This window comes from Myotis lucifugus, unplaced genomic scaffold (genome assembly GCF_000147115.1).
Source record: "Myotis lucifugus unplaced genomic scaffold, Myoluc2.0 scaffold_20, whole genome shotgun sequence".
Classification (NCBI taxonomy): Eukaryota; Metazoa; Chordata; class Mammalia; order Chiroptera; family Vespertilionidae; genus Myotis; species Myotis lucifugus.
Window position 1 is genome coordinate 851,383 of NW_005871068.1, and position 20,929 is coordinate 872,311.

The 20,929-nt window shown below is 41.3% G+C and overlaps 1 protein-coding gene across 1 annotated transcript in view; it reads left to right on the forward strand.

Moving 5' to 3' along the window:
* Positions 1-20,929, forward strand: part of PHEX (phosphate regulating endopeptidase homolog X-linked) — a 188,492-nt gene that overhangs the window by 42,304 nt on the left and 125,259 nt on the right. Inside the window, exons 6-10 of the mRNA XM_023751320.1 lie at positions 1,132-1,200; positions 4,525-4,641; positions 7,534-7,617; positions 8,798-8,943; positions 17,574-17,667. Of these exons, the coding sequence (XP_023607088.1) occupies positions 1,132-1,200; positions 4,525-4,641; positions 7,534-7,617; positions 8,798-8,943; positions 17,574-17,667 (510 nt within the window). The remainder of the gene's footprint in view (positions 1-1,131; positions 1,201-4,524; positions 4,642-7,533; positions 7,618-8,797; positions 8,944-17,573; positions 17,668-20,929) is intronic.

Here is a 20,929-nt window from a genome sequence, read left to right on the forward strand (position 1 = left end):
CATTGAGCATCTGCCCCCTGGTGGTCAGTGCACATCATACCTACTGGCCGGTCGGATGGTTGCTAAGCCTTTTATATATATAGATTAATTATTGTATTTTCCATTTGAACAACTGTAAACCCATTTTTGCCCCATCCTGCATGTGATTTTTAAATATTTTCTCTGTAGCTTGTCTTTTTGTTCTCTTTCACAAAGCAGTACTTTTTAATGTTGATGAAGTCTAATTTATTTTTTCTTTTATGGATTGCAATTTTGCTGTCATGTCTAAGAATTCTTTGTCTAACCTCACTCAGGTCACAAGATTTTCCCTTCTAGAAGTTTTTAGTTTTTAGGTCTTGCATTTAAGTCTATGATTAATTTTGAATTAATTTTTGAGTTATGGGTGGAGGTTCATTTTTTTTTTTTTTTTGCATATGGATGTCGAGTTGTTCTAGCATGTTCTTGGAAAAAACTACCTTCTTCCCTTTGATCACCTTTAAAGTGCTGAAAGTTTTAATTCCAATGATTATGCTATACTTTTCCATAATAATTCTAGTTATTTTGTTTCCTATTATTTGTATTTTTTTCACCTATCCTAACTGTCCAGGGAGGGTTCTAAATTTGTTAAGATTTCTCAAAATTTTAATTTAAATCAATCCAACACAGTATTTTAGGGGTGGGGAAGTGGACAGTCTGTTCCATCCAGATGGGCATTTTGCAAAATACTGCGTGAGAGGAGTACTGGATCTGGCAACAAGAGACAGTGATTCTATGAGCTCTGCTCAACCATGTTACCTTGGAAAAGTCACATCACTTCTCTGGCTTTTGTCTCCACCCATCAAGTAAGGGGGCAAATCAGATAATCTCTAAGACCTATTCCCATTCAAATATCTTTGAGGTTATTTACTATTGATAGAACCTTGAAAGGGGTAGAAGCCATGCATTGGGGAAGCAGAGGCAGGTTTCTGATACTTCATAATATCTATCATTGCTAAAGTATCTATTTACTGGTAGATCTGAGTGTACTGAGTTGTTTTTGTAATGGTAACACAAGCTCAAAATATGACTGGGATTTCAGATCTCATGACTCTTGTTAACATGGTACATAATAATTTACAGTGCAAGCAAAATACTTTGTTTTTATTTCAACAGCTGGACCAAGCAACGCTCTCCCTAGCTGTGAGGGAAGACTACCTTGACAATAGCACAGAAGCCAAGTCTGTAAGTTTCATATTTCAACTCTGCACCTTGTCAGGCTGTTGATGGGTTCATAAGTTGTTCTAGAATTTCTGACACTACTGGAAAGGAGCAGTGTGGTGTGTTTTTTGTTTGTTTGTTTGTTTGTTTTTTGTTTTTTTTAGAGAGAGAGTGGAAGAGAGAGGGAAAAACAAAGAGAAATATTGATGTGAGAGAAACACATCAATTGGTTGCCTCCTGCACGATCCCCGACCAGGGCCTGGGCCGGGGAGGAGCCTGCAACCTAGATACGTGCCCTTTTTCCAGAATCGAACCTGGAATCCTTTGGTCCACAGGCTGATGCTCTATCCACTGAGCCAAACTGTCTAGGACAGCAGTGTGGCTATTTGATGACCATATTTCCAATTAAGGAACCAAAGGCTTTTTATTCAGACATAAATGGCACTTCTGGAAGTCTGGGTATCAAGGCTGAACAAGTCCCCATGCTCAGTGCTCTCATGTTGGAGCTGGGGAGACAGCACACCCAAATGAAGTAACTAAGAAATTAGCTTGCAGTCATTCCTCAGAAGTACAGAGAGCTCACTACACATTTCAGAAGTAACGTGTGGGGAGGGATACCCACTCAAATAATGATTCTTAAATTGTACTGCTTAAGAATCACCTGAGATTCTATTAAATGTATGATTCTGGGCCACAGCCCTGGAGAATCTGATTTAGTAGACTTGAGGTAGAGCCCAGGAATCTGTTTTCTTATCAGGTTGCTCCAGATTAATAAGAACCAGATGGGATCAATCAGGTTAGATTTTTTGGGTTGACTGGGAAACCTACATTTTTTTTTTTTATATTGGACTAGAGGCCCGATGCACAAAATTCATGCAAGAGTAGGCCTTCCTTCCCCTGGCTGCCAGCACCGACTTCCCTCTGGCACCCAGGACCCAGGCTTCCTTCTGGCTGCTGGCAGGCACCTGGGACCCGGGCTTCCCTCACAGCCCCAGTTTCGTCCGGAAGGTCATCCGGAAGGACATCTGGTCTAATTAGCATATTATGCTTTTATCATTATAGATTAGAACTGTTTCATTCATAATACTTTCAATTCGTTTTGGAAACTTTGTTGAATTTCCAAAAGAGCCTCAGACCCAGGGTCTCCTCAATTAGGGAGCTCTCTGGTTTCTGGCCCAGCCTGAGAACGCAGGAATTTAGACTGGGAAGTGCTGGCTCACAGTGTAAGTCCCTGCTCCTTTGCTGATACAAGACCCTATATCTAGAAGGCTCTGGAGGGCAGGAAGGTAGCCAAGATCCTAAGCAATCTTTTGACTGAGGGCAGTCATCAAAGAAGGTTGGCAAGTTTTCCTTCTTGAAAGTGGGTGAAATGAACTTCAAAAAATATTTTTAATCCTCACCTGAAGATACGTTTTTTATTTATTTTTTATTGCTTTTAGAGAGAGAGAGGCGGGGAAAGAGACAGACATCAATGTGAGAGAGAAACATTGATCGATTGCCTTCCGTATGCACCCCAATAAGGGATTGAACCTGCAACCTAGTTATATGACCTGGCCAGGAATCGAACCCCCAACCTTTCAGTGTATGGGACAATGCTCCAATCATCTGAGCCACCCAGCCAGCGTGAAAGTGGATGTAATGAACTTTTCAGTCTGGGGGAGCACCTCTGCTTCTGCTGGGGTCACCACCCTATCAGCAACTAGACTTGAAATCATTTCCCCCTATAACCAATCAGTCAAGTCCTGTGGATTCTACCTTCAAAATCTCTCTTCTACCCGATCCCTCCTTTCTATTCTTACTACTCTAGGTCAGGCCCTTGGTAACTCTTAGCTTTATTACAGCAGATAGCGTTTTGATTGTTACCTTCTTCCCTCCATTCCATTTATTCCCTTCATTGCCTCTGTAGTACCACTTGATCAGTTCTCTTCTTAGTGCAGCTCACATCATACTTTTGCTCATAAGGTAGGATATAAATTCCTCATTGGGAGTTCAAGGCCTCTTCATGACCTGGTCCCAAACCAGCTTTAATGTGCCATCTATTTATTTCCCCCCCTCAGCAAAGGCAGCTCATACACCTCACAGGAGGTCTCCTCACTGCTTCTGAACCTGTCTCCTTCAAACATTATGTCTCCGATTTCTCCAGGCTGGAATTCTTTTCCTGCTCTTTAATCTTCAAGCACTTAGCAGCTTTATTAAAGAACTTACGTTGGACTCTCTAATATTAAAGTTTGTAATTACATGTTTATCTCCCTTACACACTGAGAACCAGATCACACACTGGGAAATCAGACTTAAGTATTATTTAATTTTTCATCTGTACCCCCCTCATATGCACAGAATGCCTAGCAAGACATCTGCACATGTATTGATTAATTAAATATTTTTTAATCAAACTGGGAATTGGAAAAGATTGTTTCTAATTGAGTCTATTTGCAAAGCTTGCTTACTGATTCAACAAATATTTATTAAGGGCCTGCTATATGCCAAGCACTGTATAGGTTCCAACGTCATAAACACAGTAAGAATAGCTTACAGATTCAAGGTGTATGTGAGGAAATCTTATTCCTAAAGCATAACTGTGAGATTATTTAATACCTAGTATATTGAGTTCTTACAAGTATATCTGAAAGGAGAAATATGACCCCCAATGAGATTCTGCAGTTCCCACAAAATAAGGTTCTCCCCTCCAGTAATATGTGTCATGAAAATGGGTTTATGGACATGCAGGGAAGACATTCTGTATTTGCTCTTTGCTCAGTTTCACTTCATCATTTCTCTCATCTCTCCCTTCTTTTTTTCCTGAGGGGGTGAGGAGAACTTTGTAAAAACTGTGCAAAACTAGAAAGACCTAAGGCTGCAGTTGATGGTCTTTTATTTATTTTTTTTAGTGTGAAGGTGGGAAAATGGAGCTGGAAGAGAATAAATCACTGTTCCCACTAGTCTTCATGGATCATGCCTCCTGCTTTTAGCAACAGCTCTTTCCCATTATTTTATTAAGCCTCTCTTGCCTGGAAAGAGGAGTCTGACCTTTAACTTTCTATTCTGGGCTCATTTGGAGATGTTTCACATATCCATAATATTGTCGGTTGCTACAAAACTAGTTCTCTTGATTCTCGGTGGCTGGACATTTCTGCCTCTCATGGAAACAGTATCCAAGGAGCTGTCACTCTTCTTTCTCCCAAAGTGGTAGGTGGGTGTTTGGTATCACATAATGACTGTACCGTACGTTGAGTACAAGTGAAAATGAAGGGAATTTATTTCCACCTGCTGCTTCTGCTTCCCAATGTCTCTGAAACATACTTTCTAATAGATTGCTGTCATGGTCACTTGCTTCTTTATCTTTTCCAGTATCGGGAGGCCCTTTACAAGTTCATGGTGGATACTGCCGTACTTTTGGGTGCTAATAGCTCCCGAGCAGAGCATGACATGAAGTCAGTGCTTAGACTGGAAATTAAGATAGCTGAGGTAAGACTTAATCTAAAATCTATTTTTTATTTTCTTTATTTTAAAGGCAGTATATCCTGAATGAAAAAAATATATAAAATAGCATTCTGTGACATTGTCCTTTGGGTCCAAGGTATAACTAATAGCACCTCCCCTGGAAAGTCTCAACTATGGCCAAAGACCCTCTGACTATATTTTCCAAGAGAAACTCCTGTATGGCTCCAATAGAAGAATAGTTATTTAATGAATCCTTATTGATTTGGTTTGAGTGGAAGGTAATTTTTAAAATATATGTATTTTTATTGATTTCAGAGAGGAAGGGAGAGGGAGAGAGAGATAGAAACATCAATGATGAGAGAGAATCATTGATTGGCTGCCTCCTGCACGCCCCCTACTGGGGATCGAGCCTGCAACCTGGGCTTGTGACCTTGACCGGAATTGAACCCGGGATCCTTCAATCCTCAGGTCGAAGCTCTATCCACTGAGCCACACCAGCTAGGGCTGGAAGATAATTTTTAATCTAACCTACTCTTTTCCCATTGCTACTCGGGGTCGGTCTGACCTAAGATAGGGACTTAGAGAAGTCTGTCCTACCATACTAGATACACAAATTTGATGTAGAAGTGTATAGGGTGAGCATTTTTAGCTGCCTTTCTGGTACTACTTTGTATCCAGCCCTGTTTTTTCATTCTTTTCTTGCCCTGCTTTAATGAATCTCATTGTGTTACTACGTTCTGTGTAGGTCACCTTAAATTCTTCCAGGCTAATGCTGGGAACAAAAAGATATAAGAACCAACTTAAGGGAGAGTGAGAAATCCTAAATGGTTAGCTTTCTTTATAGAATAACTTTTTTTTCCTAGAAGAACCAAAGTGGAAAACCCCTATACATTCCCAAACCAGAGAGAACAAGTATCGTGAGATCTGTTTGTTGGGATACTTTGCTGTGGGGGAAAAAAAAACTTTTGTCAAGAAACACTTGTATATGGGTTAGTAGTCTTTTATAACAAGTTGCTAAAAATCCTAAAGTTCATATGACTCCAAGTGTTGCTTGGCTTGTGTTTGGTGAAGTGTGGTGGGATTTTGAGGTATGGAGTTGGGGTGATGGAGAAGGTGGAGGAGGAATTAGTCTTTCTCTCAGCAGCAGTGATGTATGTGTGGACCTCTCTCCAAACTTCTACTTGCAGCACAAAAAGTCCATTCCTGTGTGTCACCTTTGAAGACTGTGTGATGAAGGTCACTGCAGATGTTCTGGAGTCAAAGACTGTGCCTCTAAGCCATGTCTAAAGGCTGTCTGGATTCCCTTCCTAGGCAAATAGGAGACCCAGAGCTCTAATTTGGACTGAAGCTCTGATACATCGGGGAAGGCCTTGTTCTGAGCCAGGGATTTAGACCAAAAAGGGAACTAAAAACAGCTGGGCTGAGGCAAGACTGGGAATTGTCAAGAGGCTAAATGAAGTGACAAATCCATGGGATGGGGAGAAAGCTAGCAGAGCGCTCAAAACAGCTTTGAGGCCAAAGGGCTCCAACCTGGGACTGCAAGCCTGAGTAGAGGGAGGAGTGGACAGTCTGAGGCAATGATTCAAACAAAACCTGGAAGATGTTTGTGAGACACATGAAGTCTCTCCTGTGGAGGGTGACAGGGGGAAGCTAAGGGCACTGAATCATTTAGAAAAGAGGGGCCAGATGTCTACCACTCAGCCCTCTGTGTCTTTGCCTTGAAAAATCCATGGCACATGATTTTTGGCATGCTAGTAGTGCTCACTTCCATCTCTTACACCCCAGGTCACTGAGGACATTCAAAATTAGTGGGAAATAGAGTTCTAGGGAAACTTCTGAAGCTTCCCTCAGGTGCCAGGACAGCTTAGTCCAGCACAAATAAGTCATTTTAAATACAGCCATGGAAGTGTGCATTTGACCAATCCCAGACAGAGGTGTGTGCACCAGGGGAGGTCTTAGTGATGGAGTGGCCCCTGTGATTGGAGGCAAGTGGAGTTTAATGGCAAGATTTGACAGAGGAAATGAATCTAGGCAAAGTCTGGAATCATAGTTCCAACCCTGGGCGTGGTGGTTGTGAATGGGGGTGTAAGAGTAGGAGAGTCCTGTGGAGGTGGTAAGTGGCAAGTTTAATGCAAGGGAACCAGATGATGGGACTCAGGGGTGGGTATGGGGAGCGACTGCCTGTTCATGGATGTGATTAGGATGGCCCATGAGGAAGGTGATCACTGCGGCTCTTCTTAGATTAGATTAAACATGGCAAAGGCTAGAAGCTTCAGGTTTTTTTGGTGGTGGCAAAATGGCAAGGGCATGCATACTGGGAATGGAAAGAGTGTGAAGGGTCAGGGCTGGAGATACTGACTTGGAAATGTGTATCAGGATGGTGAGACCAGCAGTGGGGCCAGGGGAATCTCAAAGCCAGGGAAACCAGAGGGACGAAGGGAAGTGAGGGAATGAGCTGTTGACAGAATGATTACAGGAGGCAGTGGTGCCCAGATCGTCGAGTGTTCTTCAGTGAAAATGTGGCTCTAGGGGTGAAGGATGGTCTGTGGCTCCTGACACACTGAGCTCATTATCTGGACACCACAGGTGAAGGTAAGGTGTTTGTCTCAATTGACTTTGGTGTCAAAACTGGGCCAATAATAGATTTTGTCCATCCACATTGTAGGTGAGGAAAGGATTCTGGGTAGTTATATTTGTATTGAGGACAATGTTTCCCAGTGAACAGGACAGGAAGTTTCTTTTTATTTCTTAATCTTGCCTAAAGTGATGTCTTTTGTTTTTCTCTCCCAAGTTCAGCACCACACCAAAATCTTGAAAAACCATATGATACTCTGCAGATGTTTGCGCACATGTAGAAGGCGTCATGCAGTAAGAAACTGTTCCTTTGAAAAAATAACCAAAGTCTCCTTTCAACAGATAATGATTCCACATGAAAACCGAACCAGCGAGGCCATGTACAACAAAATGAACATTTCCCAACTGAGTGCGATGATTCCCCAGGTTGGTGAAAACTATCCAGGGGATTTTATTTTAACTGGTTAGTTTATCAGTGATTGCATTTCATCTGTGTGTAAATTTTTGCCTTGTCAAACCTACCACCAGTCTTTTTGGTTATCATCATCTTTGTCCATTATCACATACACTATCCCTTTTCTGTGCATCAGGATGCTTTCTGCTCTTGGGACAGGAAACCTTTCCAAGATGGCTTAAACACTTACAACCCATTTTGCTACATGGCAGAAGTTCAGACATAGGTGGCTACTGGTGTTGGTTTAGCTGCTTAACAATGTTGTCAAAGGCCCGAATTCTTTCTTTCCACTCCATTCTCTTTAGTGTATTGGCTTTTTGACTTCATGTTGGAAGATCCAAGCATGCAAAGCATATGATATATGGCTACCACAGGTCCATATATCATATCTGCCATCAGGGCAGGAAGAAGGGGGAAGGGACAGTGATGGCCATATCTAATTCTTTTACCAGGAAAAACCAAAACCTTTCTAGACTGTTCCTAGGTGGCTTCCTTTTATTTCTTATTGAGTAGAATTGGGGCATGTATGTGGCCATCCCTGCCTACAGGAATGGCTGGGCCTGTGAGTAGCTGGTTTTTCATTTTAATAGTGGAGGCAAGCAAGGGAGGGACCGATTCATACAGCAAGATAGTGATGCTCTGAAGAGGGGATATGTTACATTTTGTTGCTGCTTGTTTCCCCTATGCAAGAAAGGTTGTGTCAGAAGGAAGACCGGTAATGTCCTGGGGCATCTGTGTCTTTGTGGACGTGACAGTGAGTAAGGGAGAGTACAGGGGGGAAAGGGAGGAGAGAGAGGGAGCATAGCACGGAGAGGGGAGTACAGGAGGGGGAGAGAGGAAATGAAGGAGAGGAGAGTTGAGGAGGGAGGGGCAGAGAGTACTGGAGGGACCAGCAGAGTGAGTGTGGGTATTACCAGGTGAGTGTATGTGTTGTCCATATGCGGATGGTATAGAACACATGTTCCATTTATGATGCAAGTAGTAGGTCTGGGTGGCAGTGACTGGGCATTTATTTTCTAGATTTGAGCAGTTGCATTTTTAATTATTTGGTTTGAAATCACAAGCAATGGATTCTGTTAAACCGACGATATTTGCCTTGCTTGCTGCCTAGCAAGAGGTACTTCACTCTGGTTTTTTTCTCTTACTCCTCAGTTTGACTGGCTGGGCTACATCAAGAAGGTCATCGATACCAGACTCTACCCTGACCTGAAGGACATCGGCCCCTCAGAGAACGTGGTGGTTCGTGTCCCGCAGTACTTTAAGGATCTGTTTAGGATATTAGGCTCTGAGAGGAAGAAGTAAGAGTTTCCTTGTGTATTTTACTGTGACTTTTGTTTTTCCTTGTAAATGTTAAGGCCTTACCTCTCACATCCTTTGAAAACTGTTTTTAATGAAAGTTGCATCAAAAGAGTCTTGGGGGAAATCACGGTGCCCTTTGTGACAAATTGGCCAAAACCATCGTCTGCTGTGATTTAGTTGCTGCAATGACAGCACATACACAATGTTTTTGCTCCTTATTTCCAGTATTTCTCCATATTTTCTCTCTGAAAACCTAAATTATTTGTTAGTTTTGTGAACTAGTCATATAATAATGTTTTCTGAGACTTCCATATGAACATCTTCTCTCCCCCCCAGTTAATTCTTAGTCTTTTGATGCTTTCGCCCCCTTGTTTCTTTTTAGCCAATAAGTCACTTTGTGGCAATAAACCAAGGTACCTATATTGAAAAGACGTAAGATCACTCTGAGAGCTGTAGAAAAATTGCACCGATGAAAGAATTTCAGGAACTGTCAGGTTTTTCTTTTTAGAAAGTATATTTTAGGATTTGTTGGGGTGCTACTTTAGCACTACAAAACAAGAAACCCAAAAAATGCCCGGGAAAGATAATTTTACGTCTTTTGATATATATATATATATATATATATATATATATATATATATATATATATCGATTTTTTACAGAGAGATGGGAGAGGATAGAGAGTTAGAAACATCGATGAGAGAGAAACATTGATCAGCTGCCTCCTGCACACCTCCTACTGGGGATATGCCTGCAACCAAGGTACATGCCCTTGCCCGGAATCGAACCTGGGACCCTTCAGTCCGCAGGCCGACACTCTATCCACCGAGCCAAACCGGTTAGGGCTAATTTTACATCTTTATGAAGCCATTCAGATTTCACTACAGAAAATGAAGCACAGAAAGGTCAACTAGTTTACAAAGACAAAGGCAAATTGCCAGGCCAGGATAAAAAAAATCATATTTTCTTATTTGGACTTATACAAGGCATGTTGCAAGGGGTTATTATTTAAAAAAAAAGCACCTGCCAAAGTCCTAGTAATAAAATTCAGCATCCATCCCCACCTACGGAAGGACACGTTTGAAGAGCTGTATTCTTTTTAAGATGATATATTCTTATGGAAAAAACAGTATGTGTTCCTTGAGGAAAGCATGCAGGACAGTAAACATACAGAGAAGGGAGAGAAGAAACAATAAATTCACTTAAAATTCTACCAGAAATAAGCAGTGATTCTTTGAAAATTCTCTAAGCAAAAATTGAATCTAGAGGTAAATAGTGTTTGGGTGGGGTAGAGCCTTGCTATTCAAACTGTGCTCCATGGACCAGTAATGCCAGCAGCCTGTGGTAAAAATATAGATTCCAAGGCCCCTCCTCCATAGAGGCCTATAAAGTAGATCTGGAGTGAGGCCCAGGAATCTGTATTTTAACAAGCAACTCAAGAAAGTCTTATGCTTACTTTTTTGGGGAGGGGGGAACTCACTACATTAGAATAACTTATTCATACGTGCTTCCTAGCTCTGAAATACTATAAAATATGATCCAAATGATTTTCTACGCCTATGCCATTGAGTTATTGGGCACATTTTAAATGTTGGTGGTAATTTGCATTGAAAGGTGGAGTTTTTTCCATGCTATATATGTATTCTTCAGACCTAGTGAGTTGTTTGTAAATTAGTAGGTGCTTTAGGAAATTAATTTTATTTCCATAAAAGCCTAACTTATAACAACATGATAGATTGGGCCTTGGCTTACTATATTAGAAAAATCATCTCTATGGTGATGATTATACTTTAGAACTGCAGGACTTGTTATAACAAAAGGGACCAAGAAGATCATGAGTAGAGGGAGATTTTAATCTGCTTCTTGTCAAAATGATAACTTGATGTAAATGTAGTGAACAGCAGTGGAAGAATATATAGATAGAAGAGTTACCTACAGATAGTATATCTATGATATAAAATGACCTTTAGACATTATGAAACTTCAGTTTTAAAGACAAAAAACATCTCTTTCACATAATTTACGCCTCAAAAACCAATTTATCAAAAACAACTTGTATCCTATATATTCTTATGAGATTTTAAGACACTTTACATATTGAAAAGATTAATACTTTATTTGCACATCACAGTGCATTTTTTTACTGCTAATCATATTTGATCCTCACTTGTGTTGTATTCCAGTCCAGGAAATATCCCCTTGGGTCCTCATAGTTACATATTAGTCAGGACATGCCAATTGCTGCAATAAGTTCTTCTAAACTCTCATTGGCTTGCACAATAAAAATTATACTCTTGGCTCATGGAACGGTCCAACGTGGGTGTCCCTATAAGATGGCTTTCTTCCAAGTAGTGACTTGGGAATCCAGGCTCCTTCTTTTTGTGACTTCCCTTCTCTGGATGTTTGGAATCTTCTCCATTCAGCTGATAGGTGGGGAAAGAGAGAGGGTAGAAAATTGCAAGGAAGTTTTTGTGGTAAGTCCTAAAAGTGGTGCATATCCCTTCTACCCCTATTTCATTGGTCAGAACACAGTCATGGTACAAAACTAGATCAGTGAGATCCCCTAGAGGTTGTTCCAGAAACTGTGTTGGCCTTTGAGGGACAAGGAAGTAGATGGCAGGGCCATTTGAGGGCTTGACATGGAGGCTGCCTATAGGGAAACGGAGTTGGAGTTCAAGGTGGAAAGGGGGTGTGAAGATGCAGTGATGTGCTGGGTCCCTCAAGTAACGGGCATGTCTTTCCAACTCCATGTGGAGTGAGATCACATGCATAGTTTGAAATCAACTCTACTTTTTGATGTGTCTGAGCATTAGGTGGCAGTAATTCAGTCGTTATGGTCAGATCTCCTCCTGGCTTGGGAATATTTACAACCTGGAAATCGGCAAATGCTACAGATCAAGTTTTTCTTGGCAAGCCAGTTGTCTAGCACAGTGGTCGGCAAACTCATTAGTCAACAGAGCCAAATATCAACAGTACAACGATTGAAATTTCTTTTGAGAGCCAAATTTTTTAAACTTAAACTATATAGGTAGGTACATTGTTATTAACCTAATTAGGGTACTCCTAAGGCTTAGGAAGAGCCTCACTCAAGGGGCCAAAGAGCCGCATGTGGCTCGTGAGCCGCAGTTTGCAGACCACGGGTCTAGCACATCACTGGGTGATGGGTGCTGCAGACTTCCATCCCTTTCTGCCTCCCTTCAGTTCTTCCACCCACTCCTGACTTGAGGCGGTCTTAGATTCCATCTTATTTGGTCTGAGGAGCAAGAATGGGAGGGGGAGGCTGAGGAAAGATGAGGTCAGAGAAATTTGACTTGGGATCTTCTGTGTGTGTGTGTGCGCGTGCGCGCCCGTACTTTAGCAGCCTGGCCTAAAGCAGACTCTGGGAGCTTTTGCCAAGCCTCTGTGATCTTTTCTGTCCTCAATTTTATTTTCATATAAAGCATGCACAGTGTACATTAAAGTGAGATGACTCTTGTTGCACAGATGCTCCTAGAGCAGCGGTTCTCAATCTGTGGGTCACAACCCCTTTGGCGGTCGAATGACCCTTTCACAGGGGTCGCCTAAGACCATCCTGCATATCAGATATTTACATTACGATTCATAACAGTAGCAACATGACAGTTATGAAGTAGCAACGAAAATAATTTTATGGTTGGGTCACAACATGAGGAACTGTATTTAAAGGGCCAGAAGGTTGAGAACCACTGTCCTAGAGGCTTACCTGGAAAATGTGCTGTTCTGTGGACCTCTTACAGGGTTCAGCAATGCTGATGGTGATCTAGGGCCTCGCTGTTCAAAGTATGGCCCATGGAGAGCAATATTGGCCTCGCCTGAGAGCTTGTTAGGAATACAGAATCTGGGATTTAGAAAGTCCTAGTTTATCTGTGTGTGCAGAAAGATGAGGAGATGGAGTTTTCCTAGACCAGTGGTTCTCAAACCTGACAATCATCGGAATATCCCCAGAGGGCTTGTTAAAACATACTGCTGAGCCCCACCCCACAGTTTCTGATTCAGTTGCTCTGGGGCAGGCCCAGGAATTTTCTAACAAGTTCTCAGGTGATGCTGAAGTTGCTGGGCTAGGGACACAACTTGGGAATCACAGCCTTAGGCATACCTCCGAGCAGCCTCTAGGATTTAGGGAGATTTCTTTGGCTTTGAGAACCTTTGAGAAGAAACTGGTTCACCTCAGGGAGTATGACTGAGAGGAGCAAATGCAAGCTCTGGAATCTGAGGACCAAATGTTAGTCCCAGATTTGACACATCCTTGGAAGTCCCTTGACCTCTGACCTTTGCTTTCTTCATCTTAAAATGGAGATAATAATAATAACCACCCCATAACATCGGTAATGAGGATCAAAAAGGGTACTTTGCTTTAACCGGTTTGGCTCGGTGGGTAGAGCGTCGGCCTGCGGACTGAAAGGTTTCAGGTTCGATTCCGGCCAAGGGCATGTACCTTGGTTGTGGGCACATCCCCAGTAGGAGGTGTGCAGGAGGCAGCTGATCGATGTTCCTCTCTCATTGATGTTTCTAACTCTCTATCCCTCTCCCTTCCGCTCTGTGAAAAATCAATAAAATATATTTTAATAAAAAAGGTACTTTATGATCTTTGAAATGAAATACAAATGTTAGTTGCCACTGATGTTAGTTGAGAACAAAGGGCAGCAGAAGCTTCTTTAAAAACATCTTCCTGGTCAGAGGCTTTGGGAAATGCTTTCCTGTTGCTCTGTTAGTGGTGGGTTCTCTTCTGAGGTGTTTTGCTTTTCTCTACTTTATTTCTTGTCATTTGGGGAAAGCACCATACTGCTGAAAATGCTTTTTGGAAAAAACAAAGGTATTATTTGCTATTTTCAAGTGCTGTTGCTGAGTCTAATTTTTTTTTCTTGGTGTATCTGAGCATTAGGTGGCAGTAATTCCGTCATTATGGTCAGATCTGCTCCTGGCTTGGTAATATTAGCACTCTGCAGCTGTGTGCTCCCCGAGTTCTGTCAGTGTATTTATCACACACCGGAGCAGCTCATCAGCACCATTGTCTCACTGTGCGAGCTTCCCGCATTCCATCTCCTGGCTTTTCCTCACACACTGTTCTTTCTTCATACCTACAGATTTCTGCTTAAGTGCCTTTGTCAGAGTATTTTGGGGTCTCCGTGATTTGGTCAGGAATTTTTTTTCTGAATTACAGGCATTCATGCATCACTGTGTAGCATGGGGAAAAGCACACAGGCTTAGAGTTAGACACACCCAGGTCTGGTCAAGCCTCCATCGTTTATTACACCGGTTCTATTTATGTTGGGTTCCAACCTAGAGATTTTGATGTAATTGGTGTGGAGGGGCCTGAACATCTGGACCTTTAAAACTCCCCAGGTGATTTTACTAAGTTGGAGACCCACTGACTATATAATAATGAGGAGTTACTTAATGGTTCTAGGCCTCAAGTTTCCTTGTATGTAAAATGGGTACAATAATATCTCTTCTATAGCAATTGCTGTGGGGATTCTAGAAAATGCCATATGATTTCAAGGGAGCTGGAAAGGCCCACACTTCTAAATCTTCAGTATGCTTCTACCACCATGTCTTTTCTACTGCCATCAGGTCCCTCCTAACAGTGTCCCTAGTTAATCTGGCTCATCACTGCTCCCTTGGGGGAATATTTTTTGAATTCACATAGGATATCTGCTGGCCAGGGACCTTCTAATCTGCACCTATGGATCCAGCATAGCGGTCACACCCAACAAGCAGTATTCTAAGTTTGAAGAACATACAGACCTTGTGTTAGGGTCAGGCTCTGCCCCATTGACATTCTCTACCCTGGACCCTGATTGTTGCCTGTGTCTCCCTTACTGCAGCTGGCCTTTTGCCTCCGAGAGTGATGACCCTGCTCACCATCCCCTCCAAACAAGCTATTCCTACATTATTTAGCTTGTCTACAGTTCATGTTACTGCTTCACACCCCTGAGCCTTCCAGCCTTTGGGCACAGCCCAGGCCCTGTCCCTCTCATGATGCTTACTCTCATCCCTCAGTTTGAGCTGTGAAGTGTCTGGCACATACTTTTGGGTGCCAGTGTCTGCCAAAGCATTTTTTAAAATATATTGTATTGGTTTTTTACAGAGAGGAGGGGAGAGGGATAGAGAGTTAGAAACATCAATGAGAGAGAAACATCGATCAGCTGCCTCCTGCACACCCCCCACTGGGGATATGCCCGCAACCAAGGTACATGCCCCCGACCGGATTCAAACCTAGGACCCTTCAGTCCGCAGGCCGATGCTCTATCCACTGAGCCAAACCGGTTAGGGCTGCCAAAGCATTCTTGATGTGCTTGCCTCATTTCCCCTGCTCAGCTAAAAGCTTTAAGAGATCAATGACTATATCTTTCTTGCCTTTCCATCTCCCCAGTACCTAGAACTATTAGTACATATCTAGGTGCCCAGAATGTGCTGATTGAGTGAAAGGAGGATCTCATATGTTCTTATTGTGTGTGCCTTCAATTCAGAAACGTGATTATATGAACAAGCTGAAATCTGAAGTCCTGTGTCCCCCAACTAGACTCTAAGTTCTCTGAATGTAGGCCCTGGATTCCTATTTCTTTACATTCCTCATGGCATCTGGAACAATACTTGGGCAGCAGTAAATGCTCAGTGAGCACTTCTTGTCTTGCTCAGGAGTAGGGATGTGAACTGAAAAGATCCAAGGGAACGATCTAAAACTACATATTTATTGCAGTAGCCTCAACAGAGCATGGATAAGGGCTAGACTTTACTGATAAGAACAGGGGCTTCTGAGAAGGAGTGCACATATCCCAATAATATCCACTGAATTCAAGAGAAAATCTGAAAACTTCTATATGCCTATTTTTTATTGAAAAAAATAATTAGGTTTTATATTCTATATAGGTGGCCACAAACTCTGCATTTGATCGGTATGGCACACACAGAGGGTGGGGGTAGTGTCACCCGCAGTAGTTTGTTTTTATTAGATATATGGAAAATAATTTCGAACTATTTACATATATATGTAGGTTTATAAATTGTATTATCTCGTTTATTCCCCTCCCCCAAATGGACAAATGACTTTAAAAATTCTTGCGGAGAAACAGGAATTGAAGCCACTACTAGTAAAGTCAGCACAAGTGAATGGCAAGAAAATGGCAGAAGTGCCTCTTTTCCTACTCAAGTTTGTCATCTTGGTTAGCCAGATGACAAGCTAAAAACAGTGGTGGTCTAACCAGATATGACAAGGCTATGGTCTAAAATGTTTTGAAATAGCCAAGAAGACTATATGAAATGTGGATTTACAGCCACTGTCATTGTATTATCCTAATCCTATATGGATAATGTGTCTGGAAGAATTAACTAATGGTATTTGAAGAACTAATGATTTTTGAAAATATCTTTATTTCACTTTAACCTTCAAAATTTCTATTTCTGCATTTGTCAAAAACATTGGTAATATGTTAGTCCAATAGCTTATCTCTATGTAAATGAAAATAACTACACATATATTGGCTATATATGCTGAAAAAATACTTTATTGCTAGGAGTGCACGTTTATTGGGTTAGAGTGCCAGGCAAATGAGAGCGTTCTTTTAAAAAAATATTTTTTAATATTTCAATTGCAGTTGACATACAATATTATATTAGTTTCACATATTCAGCATAGTGATTAGACATTTATATAACTTACAAAGCGATCACCCCCGTAAATCTAGTACAAATGTGGGTTGTTCTTGATGGCCCAGTTATCATCATCATGTCACACTGCTCTCACATGGCTGTCTGACTCAAGAGCTGTCTCAGGAATGTGTGTTATTAGTCACTGTGATAATGGCACAGCTGGGAGGAGATGGGTCATTAAAAATTCATCATCACTGTTGAGTTAGAAGTTAACTCAGGTCACACATCCTCTGAGGTCAAGGCATCTTTTGCTTATGGAAAAAGGCAACACTTGATAGAGTGTAATGGATTTTTAAGATATGTATTATGAGTATTACATGAGCATATGGGCTTGTTTATATGTTTGGAAGTGAATAACAACAACAGAAATCTGGAATTTATAATTTTCCAAGTATGTTCTTAATTTATATTCACCTCACAATAACCGTGTAAGGTAGGAGTCATCCCCATTGTATGACAAAGGATGATAACATCAGCAAGGTTACGTGACTTGCCCAAGCTCACATATCTAGTAAGCATAGAACCAGGGTGCAAATCTAGATAATTGGTATTAGCCAATATATTGCTGTTTGTTCCAAAGATAAGAATTCATCTGCATTTTTATCAAGTCGCCTAATAATTCAAAGGTGTGGGTGTGGACAATTTCTAGACATGAAACACTGGGCAACAGTGGACTCCATGCCCCGAGAGGGAAAGCAAAATGTTCACGAATGAGGCCTGGAGATGGAATATTCATTTCATCTATCTGTAGTAGTTGGTGAAAAGCAAGCCAATTTTGGTTAAGTGTATTGACATTGTATCATCTTATGTCATTTTTCAAGTGAAAGTTCTGCAGCTTTTTTTTTTTTTTTAATAAGCAAGAGATTCCTCCAAGGGGCTTGCCAACAGTTTTCCCTAAGGTGTTCTGCAGAGCATCAGATAGCAACCTAAATATAATAAATGTGCATTTCTCTGTTAACAGGACCATTGCCAACTATTTGGTGTGGAGGATGGTTTATTCCAGAATTCCAAACCTTAGCAGGCGCTTTCAATATAGGTGGCTGGAATTCTCAAGGGTAAGTTTTGAAAAGATTGCAACGTTACATCACTTGATAACTTTACATGCAGGAATAGTTTATATATTAGCTAATCCAATAAAAATCATCTTCAGGAATTGGACAGAGGGAGTTTTGCAGGCCAAGCTCTACTTTTTTTCATTTCTTTCTTTATTTTTATTGAGGTACATAGAGACTTAGAGTAAGGTGCAGTTATGGCCCTTTGCTATGACCTCAATATATATAGTTGATGAGGCTATGTAAAGATATTTAGGGCAATACTTGGATGCCCTGACCAGTTTGGCTCAGTGGATAGAGCATCGGCCTGCGGACTGAAGGGTCCCAGGTTCGATTCCAGTCAAGGGCATGTACCTTGGTTGCGGGCACATCCCCAGTGGGGGGTGTGCAGGAGGCAGCTGATCAATGTTTCTCTCTCATCGATGTTTCTAACTCTCTATCCCTCTCCCTTCCTCTCTGTAAAAAATCAATAAAATATAAAAAAAAGATATTTAGGGCAATACTTGGGACATCACATTGTTTTCACACTCCATCTCTCGTCAATTTATTTCCATTTTCCCCCATGTGTTTTTTTCTTTTAACTACTTTTATTGATTTTTTGAGAGAGGAAAGGAGAAGGAGAAAGAAAAACATCGATGTGAGAGTGAAACATTAATCTGTTGCCTCCTGCACATTCCCCACCAGGAATCGAGCCTGCAACCCAGGCATGTACCCTGACTGGGAATGGAACTGGCAAATTTTTGGGGCAAGGGATTATGCCCAACCAACTGACCCATACCGGCCAAGGGCCCCAGTGTTTTTAACTGGTTCACTATAATTATAGTTTTAATATTTCTTAGTGATGTATTTGTAACTATTTTTCATTTTAGTATTCTGAATATTTAAAATGTGCATGGCATAGCCCTGACCGGTTTGGCTCAGAGGATAGAGCGTCGGCCTGCGGACTGAGGGGTCCCGGGTTCGATTCCCGTCAAGGGCATGTACCTTGGTTGCGGGCACATCCCCAGTAGGGGGTGTGCAGGAGGCAGCTGATCGCTGTTTCTCTCTCATTGATGTTTCAAACTCTCTTTCCCTCTTCCTTCCTCTCTGTAAAAAATCATTAAAATATATATTTAAAAAATAAATAAAATGTGCATGGTATATGTATTAGATAGTAAAGTTTCATTCTTAATTTAGACATAGAGTTTCGTCTTTAATTTTATCTTGATCTTCAATCTTAGAATCTCTCTTAACTCTGCTAGGCCGAAGACGCCTAAATCTAGACTCCTGGGAGACCTCATTCAACTGTCTGAAACACTTTTCTTCTTCCTCCTTCCTCATCTGATTCTTTGATCATTACTTCTCTGTCACTCTTATTCTCATTTTACATTGGTGTTAACTCTTGTTTTTGTTTTAGAGGCTCTTTTTTTAATCCTCACCCTAGGATATTTTTCTATTGATTTTTAGGAAGAGTGGAAGAGAGAGGGAAAGACAGAGAGAAACATCAATGTGAGAGAAACACATTGATCAGTTGCCTCCTGCACGTACCCTGACCAGGACCCGGCCCGGGGGTGAGGGGGAGCCTGCAACCAAGGTACGTGCCCTTGACCGGAATCAAACCTGGGACCCTTTAGTCTGCAGGCCGCAGCTCTATCCATTGAGCAAAACTGGCTAGGGCTGTCTTGGAGGCTTTTGTCTGAATAATTCTCCCACCACTGGAGGACTTAAGAATTTTGTGGCTTTTTTTTTTTTTTTAAAAAAAGTAACATTTTAAGCCCTAGCTGGTTTGGCTCAGTGGATAGAGCGTTGGCCTGTGGACTGGGGGGTCCCAGGTTCGATTCCGGTCACGGGCACATGTCCGAGTTGCGGGCTCTATAACATGGCTATTTCCCAGTTGTAAAGAGCCGATCAATGATTCTCTTTCATCATTGATGTTTCCTAGACCTTCCCGACTCAGTTTTACCTTTGTTGAATTTGTATAAACGATTGAACAAAAAAAAAAAAGAATCTAGTGACTTTAAAAAATATTTTTCTCTGTATTTGAATGATGAATTTTATAAGCTGTGGTTTCATTTAACAAATGTTTTAGTTATTACAGAAACTGGTAAATACAGAAATTCTTAGTGGGTCATTACTCTTGAGGAGTAACACAGTTATTTTGAATATATTTTGGCTTTTCAAAGTCACTAGACTATTGAGCTTTATATAGAACAGCATAAAACAACTATATATATTGAGGTCATATCAAAGGATTAAACTACAAAACTAGTAGATTTCATATATATATATGTATATATATTTAACTCCTATGGATCACATAAAAGATGGTACCCAGCTGTTCTCTACCCCCACTGTGAAGAGCGTCAGAGAGAGAGGTGTAAGAAGTAGAGTGTGAAAATTTTGAGGTTAGGTATGAGGGGATGTTTCTTGAGTGTAAAGTGCTAAATATAATATTGAATTGCCAAAGAAAGTTGTAGAGTCGTTCTCTCTAGAGGTTTTAAAAATAGATTCATTCCTTACTTCTGAGAGGGGTTGTGTGACCAGAGAGTAGAGGAAGAATAGATGAACTTAAATGTTAATCCCATTTGCTTTGTGCCATCAACCTGGGCCTAACATTGTTCAAGGGAGGCCTCCAGCCACCATTTTCAGGGCCTCCCTTCCTCACTGCCTGCCTTCACTTTACATTTTGAGTGCTCTGAACTCTCAACCTCCGAGTGCAATTAAATAATATTTATTTCTTTGCTTTCATCCCCAAGAGTAAACCTTTGAGCCTTGCAAATCCTGTTTTGGAACCTCCTTACTTGTTTGTAAATATTTTCTTATAATGATTTAATTGGGACAGATGGGAAAAACATTTACATCTGGATTTTCCTTGGTTACCAATGTGTTCTTTGCTATGACACAATGTAAATATGCTTCCTGGGCTGTTCATGGTGGGCCATGTTCTCCTGGTCTGCCTTGTGAGTTTCTGCCCAGAACAAGGAAACCCTTGCTGGGCAGGAACTTGGATCCCCTATTGATTCTAGACCTTTCTTGGTGGAGCTTAAGTTCTCAGTAGATATTAAATATTCCCTGGACATTTGGATAGCATCCCGCCACATCCCTGTAAACTGCAGAGAAGCTATGCTTCTAGATCAGGGGTGGGCAAACTTTTTGACTCGAGGGCCGGAGGGCCGGAACAAAAGCATGGATGGAGTGTTTGTGTGAACTAATATAAATTCAAAGTAAACATCATTACATAAAAGGGTATGGTCTTTTTTTTTTTTTTTTTTTTTTTTTTTTTTTT